The 7,975-nt window shown below is 35.3% G+C and overlaps 1 protein-coding gene across 1 annotated transcript; it reads left to right on the top strand.

The window, feature by feature from the left end:
- The first annotated feature begins 1,860 nt into the window (after window positions 1–1,860).
- On the top strand, window positions 1,861–2,979 carry LOC123666365 (fez family zinc finger protein erm-like). The gene has a single exon (XM_045600460.1). The coding sequence runs from the start codon at window positions 1,861–1,863 to the stop codon at window positions 2,977–2,979; it is 1,119 nt and encodes a 372-aa protein (XP_045456416.1).
- Window positions 2,980–7,975: the final 4,996 nt, after the last annotated feature.

Here is a 7,975-nt window from a genome sequence, read left to right as displayed (position 1 = left end):
GGTCTGTATAAAGAATAAATCAAGAGGACAGTACAAATATGGATTGATGTCTCATCTGGGTCCAGCCACAAAGCCATTTGAAATAATGTCTATAGACACAATAGGTGGTTTTGGAGGTTCAAGATCTACAAAAAAATATTTGCACTTGCTAGTCGATCACTTCAGTAGATATGCTTTCATTTTAACTTCGAAAACTCAGAGTGCTAATGATTTTATTAAACTAGTCAAAAATTTGTCAGAAACAGAAGACATTAGTATACTACTTACTGATCAATATCCAGGCATTAATTCAAAAGAGTTCAAAGAGTTTTTAAAAGGCAAACAGATAATTATGGTGTTTACTGCGGTGAATGCTCCATTCTCAAATGGTCTAAATGAGCGATTGAACCAAACACTGGTTAATAAAATCAGATGCAAAATAAATGAAGATAGAAGTAAGAGGGCCTGGACAACAATAGCACATGAATGTGTCAGTAAATATAACCAAACTACTCACTCTGTAACAGGATTTTCACCAAGCTATCTTTTATATGGTACGGATTGCACGGTTTTACCTAAAGAATTGAAGCAAGAAAAAACTCAAAATGACTGGGTCAGAGATAGGACAACAGCATTTCAGAATACAATAAAATCACACAATTATAACAAAAAACAATTCGACAAAAATAGAAAAAACCATGAATTTAAACTCGGGGACATGGTGTATGTGGAGAACGGCAACACGTTGAATAGAAGAAAGCTAGAAGAACTGAAAATTGGGCCATTTCGGATTATAGAAAAAATTTCAAAATCAATATATAGAATCGACACAGGACACAAGAAAACTGAATCAAATCTTTTTCACGTTACAAAGCTTATTCCAATACGAATAACAGAAGAAGAAGAAGTAGCAGATGAAGAAACAGAAGAAAAAAATTTAATCATGTAAACATTACTTTCAAAGGGGGGAGATGTAAAGAAATACAGTGTTATTTCTTTAAATTCTATGTTATCTATTCCCGTTTAAGTTTTTAAAAATAGACAGAAATGTCAAATTAGACGTTTATGAAAATTATAATTTAATTATTTCAAACTTAAAAGTAAAATCGTTTAGAAAATAAAGAATAATATAATAATAACTGTGAAGGAGGGAATAGTAAACTTTTATTGTCGTTTCTTTATTTTCAGGTATGTTTTAAGGTAATTTTTGTTGTTAGTCACGTGATTTAGTAAATTTTAACAATAAAAAAAATCTTTATTTTCAGAGCAACACAACATAGTTTTATTTGTTCACCTTCATAGTCCATAATATAACCTTATATATATATATATATATATATATATATATATATATATATGTATAAAACGAAAAAAATATTTAACTTTAACAGTCAGCTTTACCCTATAACACAGTTAAGTTGCTTAAAGAAGGAACAGCGGAAATTGTGTGTATAAAACAAGCGATATTCGTAATTTAGTGTGTGTATTTAATTGAGTTCAGAAAATGCTGTTGGTCTAGATGTGTTCAATCAAGTAATGTCTTTATTGTAAGGTGAATATATTTTTATTCGACCAAATAAATATGCCTACTTCCTTAATTAGTAGCGAAAGTGAAGTTCGGTTTTGAATACGCATTGAAGGGTCCTTTTCCATTTCGTGCTATTCACAAATAGCAATCCGAACGAATGTTTGCAAACGATTTCTCCACAAAGGCGCCGCGACAAATCGAAAAGGGTACATACACCCCTTGCAATTTACTTAAAACAAGCGACACGGCTTTGTGCCGTAACCGCGGCTACAATAGAACACTCTCGCGCGATTGAGACGCCTCCGACTACAACTAAATGTATTATTCTCTCTCCACAGGTACTTGTCGCGAGAATGCAGCCGTTCCAATCGTCTGCCCGTCCCGAGGGCCCGAGGGAGTCCTCCCCCGAGAGGGCCAAGTCCCCCGACACCCCGACGGCGCCGGTCTTGAATTTCTCCATAGCTCGGCTCATGGAACCGGACAGAAAGAAGTCGGTGAGCCCTGAACTACCACCGCCACCAGGTTTCCTGTCCTACGGCGCGCATTTACTAGATTCCGCGTTTAAGCAATACATACCGGCGGCGAGGCGGCAGCTAGTGTCAAACTACCCACTGCTATATTACGGTCCAGATCTCGTTTCGCTGACGTATGCTCACCAGCTACACTTGCCCAGACCGCCGCCCGTTCAATCTCCTGTGCAGCGTCCACCGAGTCCTCGAGCTCCGGCGGCTGATCACGCCGTATCTTCGACTACAGGTCCAACACCTTCGCCCGCGAAAAATAAAAGTTTTGCGTGTGGCGACTGTGGAAAAGTGTTCAATGCTCACTATAATCTGACGAGGCACATGCCCGTCCACACCGGTGCCAGACCGTTTGTGTGCAAAATCTGCGGCAAAGGCTTTAGACAGGCGTCGACTCTGTGCCGACATAAAATCATCCACACCTCCGAAAAGCCTCACAAATGTCTCACCTGTGGCAAAGCCTTTAACCGGTCCTCGACGTTAAATACTCACGCTCGTATCCACGCGGGCTACAAGCCATTCGTTTGCGAGTTCTGCGGGAAAGGTTTTCATCAGAAAGGCAACTACAAGAACCATAGACTCACTCACAGTGGAGAAAAAGCTTACAAGTGCAACATTTGCAACAAAGCGTTTCACCAAATATATAACCTAACATTCCACATGCACACACACAACGAAAGGAAGCCGTTTACTTGCAGTATATGCGCTAAAGGTTTCTGCAGAAACTTCGATCTCAAGAAACATACGCGGAAGCTTCACATGGGCGCCGGGAGCTCAAACAATGATTCTTCTTTGGATACCCAAGACGAATCGACCCAAGAGGCCACGCCCAGCCCAAGCGAAGAGGCAAGCAGAGCCGCGTTCAGACCTTTCATCGGCTCTTCGTACCCTCGGATCTTGGATCCCGCGCGGATGACTGCTCCCAACACGTTTTTCTCAAAGCTCTTGTGACCCGAAAACTATTTCAAAGGTTACAATGAAACGAACGAATAAGCGAATTGATGTTGGATTTGATACATCTGATAATACTCACTTAGTCAAATAAATATTTATATTTGTACATATTTGATAATATCCGTAATTATCATGACAATCATATACCTAGTTAAGATCTCAATAATCATGGTTGACAATTACATTAAAAATGTAACCTCAGCCGGCTCTCTAGTATGTCATAGTAACAATTTTGTTTTTAATGTCATACGATCAAATTTTACCTTCATATTTAAGTCAAAATTAATCTTAAAAATTACGCCCTGAAATTGAATTATAGTAAAATGTTGTATAAAAAATCATAGTACCTAAATGTGATAGTAAATATTGTAAATAAGAAATGGATGTTTGTATATACTATAAGAATTAGCGAAAGTTCTCTAATTTCATGTGTTTTAGAAGTTAAAACCGTAGATAATCCGCTTCATGTGAAAGTTATAAACGACTAAACCTTGGCAATATTCTGCTAATATAAAAACATAGCTGAAACAATATTTTTAATAAATTATATACCTATATAGCTAACAGTGGCCCGTCGACGTTCTGTTTAAATTTAATTATTTTTATTTTATCTTAATATTTGATACTAATTGGCATAGAAACTAATTGACCGATTGTGATGATTCTTGTACACATATGTTTAATTTAAACCGGAATTTCGAAGGTATCTGACTTAATTCAGGGGCAGCCGAGTAGAACCACTAGTAGGTAGATAATATTATAATTACGAAATAAAAAATCTAAGTGACATATATCACAGGAAATTAATACTTACAAAAAAATTAAAACCAATAAGTGTGGTTTGCTCATCGTTCGCTGTTAGCTACAATTTTCAAAGTATTACAAATAAGGAATTTGATTAATATTTAATAAATCTAAAGTCTTTGCGATTCAATACTGTAGATAGAGTTATTCATCGTGGTGTGTGGCAATGTGTGTGTTTACTCGTAAGATTGTAACATTGATGTATGTGACAGTGACGTGTCACAACGCTCCAGGAAATTGCCTAGTCTATAGGAAAGTCTAGTCTATAAACCAATAAAATTTTGGCAAAGTAATCATTGAGATACAAATTTCTAGAGAGACATCAAGTTTGCAGAATGTTTGTTTGTTGTTTTAGAAATCACGCGTTCATCGACAAATAAATAGGTACTCGTACCTCGTCACTTCTCAAGAGAATTACTGTCAATAAAAGTACATTTTGACTTTTGATTGAAAGGTAATGTATATATTTTTTTCTTAATTTATTTATGTATGTAAATAGCATACTCCCTATGCGTTAGTATCTGTCAACACGCACACACTTTACTGACCTAACTTATACTGACTTGGGCTGATTGTATTGGAGATACGAAAATTAGTATTTCTTATAAAATGAGCCAAACACGTAAGAGGTAGATTTGGTCTTTTAACACACAGCACCACTTGCCACGGTGTCTTAAAATATGTAAGAGTCTTCATTGTTGTTTAAAACGTATATATAAAAGGACTTAGTTATTGCACAATAAAACTTAAACTTCACTAGAATAACTAAATTGTTTTTGTTGATACAAATAAGATAAAGCATAAGAACATACCGCTATGGACAACATAAATGAACAAATATTATTAAGTAATTTATTTTAAAGAATTAGTATTAATTGACATACAATATTGCCCTCCTGACTAGACTATGACGTAGGGGCAATTGTTTTATTTTCATTATTTTTGATTTCCTACTCCAAGGTGTAGCAATAAGTGTTACGACATCAAGCGGCAGAAATATGTCTCGGGATAAGTATCAATTATTACTTATTTATACCTAAAATATATTTTCAAAACAATCTCAAATAAAACAGATTTATTTGGCACAACTAAGTCCGTTTATAATAATAATATAAGTAGTTGTAAGTTATAGAATGAGTGTATATATTGTTAATAGCAGTCGCCGCAATATGTGTGTACCTACCGATGATATTATCGAGATTATAAAAACTATTATAAAAATTTAACGGTTATTTTATTTCTTTGTTTTTTTATAACTAATAAATACGTTTAAATCGTTCTTTTACAAAAATATTTATTTGTTGATTTATGATTTATAATCATGTGAAATGTATGTGAAACTGATAATGACAAAAAATTCAACGATATTTGTTAATTCTCAAAACTCAAAGCTTATTATTTACATAACAAAAACGAAGTTGAATAACGACTGTAAACATTTATCTTATGTTATATTTTCAACTACGTTTTTGGGGTTAAATCCCACCTTAGCAATGGATTATGGAACTACTTATTACACAAAATATCAGAAGGACGAAGGTGTACTAGTACCTACAGTGATTCAAAAATGACATTTTCTACTGTAAATAAGTATATTAAGTTCAAGTTAAGTTATGTAATTAAGTATATTAATTCAAAGTTAAGTAATCCGCCATCACGCATTGGAGCAGCGTGGTCGATTAAGCTCTACTCCTTCTCCTACATGGGGAAAGAGGCCTATGCCCAGCAGTGGAATATTACAGGCTGGAGCGAAATAAGTATATTAACTATCTCACATGAGATATGAGCAGTTCAATATCTTTATAGTTCTAAAGATAAAGAAAATATCTCTTTATCTTAAACTAGCGACCCGCCCCGGCATCGCACGGTTGCAAAAACTATCAGTGTTACTCTACTATGTTATGGATGTAATATAACATATAAACCTTCCTCTGGAATCACTCTATTTACTAAAGAAAACCTCATCAAAATCCGTTGCGTAGTTTTAAAGTTCCAAGCATGCAGACTGCGGGAAGCGACTTTGTTTTATATCTACTATGTAGTGATTGAAGTCACACATTTTGCCATTGGTGACGAATACCTTGTCTACAACTTTGACATCATGTACTGAATTTTATTAAGACAGTATGTAAACCATTAATAATCTAATATATAAAATTCTCGTGTCGCGGTGTTTGTAGTTAAACTCCTCCGAAACGGCTTGACCTATTATCATGAAATTTTGTGTACATATTGGGTAGGTTTGAGAATCGAACAACATCTATTTTTCATCCCTCTAAATTTTAAGGGTTATCCACCCCATTTTTTTAATTTTTAGATAAATTGTATATTTTTTTTAAGTTTTTATTATACAATATATAGGTACATACAAACCTAAATTTTCAACCCTCTACGATCAACGCCTATTTTTAAAAAGCGTTTAGCGGCAAGACAACGTTTGCTGAGTCAGCTAGTTAACTATATATGAAAGTGCTAAGTCTACAAGTTATGTCGGTAACTTTCGTTCTCTCGCAAGCAGTATCATTTCTGATCTTATTTTTGAGAGAGACTCCAAGTATAGCCCGTTCCATTGCACGTTGAACGATATGAAACTGTGGACCAGTCCCTTCGTAATCCCTAGCTGGACTGACGATCTACGTAAGATTGCCGGTGGAGGCTAGATGAGGATTGCGGAAAAGCGGGATGTCTGGCGCGAACTTGGGGAGGCCTACGTCGAATAGTGGACTGCGATAGGCAGATGTGTGTGTTTGAAAGTGCTGATGAAAGAACATAAGACAAACTTCTAAATACCGCGTATTATTAGAGTAAGTTGTGCTTTAATAATAAGAAGTAAAGTTAAACTAAAGCGTTACGAAATTAGACGTAAGTACAAGTAAGTGCCTAGTATGATTTTTTGATGAGTGCCTAGTAGAAATTTGAACTTATTGATTTTCGTTCTCCAACGGTCGCGCTCCCATACCGTCGCAGTGGGAGGCGGCGCTCGCTGCTCTTTGTAAACTGAACAGTCAGATTACAGCCTTGAGTCGCCCTTGAGCGGCCGGGGGCTGTCAACTGTGAGGCGTAAGTAAAGCTAGTTGTAAAGTATTTTATAATAATAAATTTTAACTTACTCGTATTAAAAAATAGTGGACATTTTAATATATAATTGTGTTTGCAGGCAAACGAAGAAAAACCGACTTTAATTATATCAACAAGTAATACAACGTAAGTAGACGAAAAAATAGTCAAGTAAATACGCATTATCAAAGATTACTCCAAAAGTTGTAATCAGGTCTCGATGAAATTTACATGTGGTCACATGATAAACATCAGCTTTCGATTAAATTAAAAATCATCAAAATCGGTACACCCAGTAAAAAGTTATGCGGATTTTCGAGAGTTTAACCTCGATTTCTCCGGGATCCCATCATCAGATCCTGGTTTCCTTATCATGGTACCAAACTAGGGATATCTCCTTTCCAACAAAAAAAGAATTATCAAAATCGGTTCATAAACGACGGAGTTATCCTCGAACATACATAAAAAATATATATACGGTCGAATTGAGTAACCTTCTCCTTTTTTTGAAGTCGGTTAAAAAGAGCATACGATTAATTTTCCTCAGTAAACTGGCGTTTAATAAGGACTTCCTAAACTATTCTAACAAGTATTTTTTTTACTAGTAAAGCCCGAAATAAAGGCATTCAAACGAACAGGCGACAATTTTCGACTTTACAATTTCAGTGTCTACAAATAACTCATACGATCACAAAAAATATTATTTAAGTATTTTTTTTTTCATATACAAATTTTATGTTTATTTTGATAAAAATAGTTATATTATTTATAATCACTAAGTATTTTAAAACAATTTCTAAACTAAATTTAATTTCTTCCAAACACGTTCATTCAATTTATCGAGAAAACGCAGTAAAAATGTCGTCAAGCCCTGTCTCGTCCTTTAAACGCCAACTACCGTAATTCAAGCCCCGGTATTGTACGGTAATAATTATTGTTCGCTTATAAATAATAGTGCAGTAATATCGCACTGTGCTTTTGTGCGCGGCGGAAGCGGGCGGCGGCGCGTGCGCATGCGCAGACTCCCGCCTTAATTACAAGCAAACCAGAACAATGGAACCAACGAACTTTCTGACTTTCAAATGAACAATGAAGTTGCTTGGGAAAAAACATATTTTATTATAGAAATGTT

This window comes from Melitaea cinxia, chromosome 26 (assembly GCF_905220565.1).
Source record: "Melitaea cinxia chromosome 26, ilMelCinx1.1, whole genome shotgun sequence".
Lineage (NCBI taxonomy): Eukaryota > Metazoa > Arthropoda > Insecta > Lepidoptera > Nymphalidae > Melitaea > Melitaea cinxia.
The sequence above is the reverse complement of the archived record's forward strand: the minus strand, read 5'-3'. Positions and strand labels throughout refer to the sequence as shown.

Coding starts and splice junctions, on each gene's coding strand:
- LOC123666365 (XM_045600460.1), top strand. CDS start 1,861: ATGCAGCCGTTCCAATCGTCTGCCCGTCCCGAGGGCCCGAGGGAGTCC.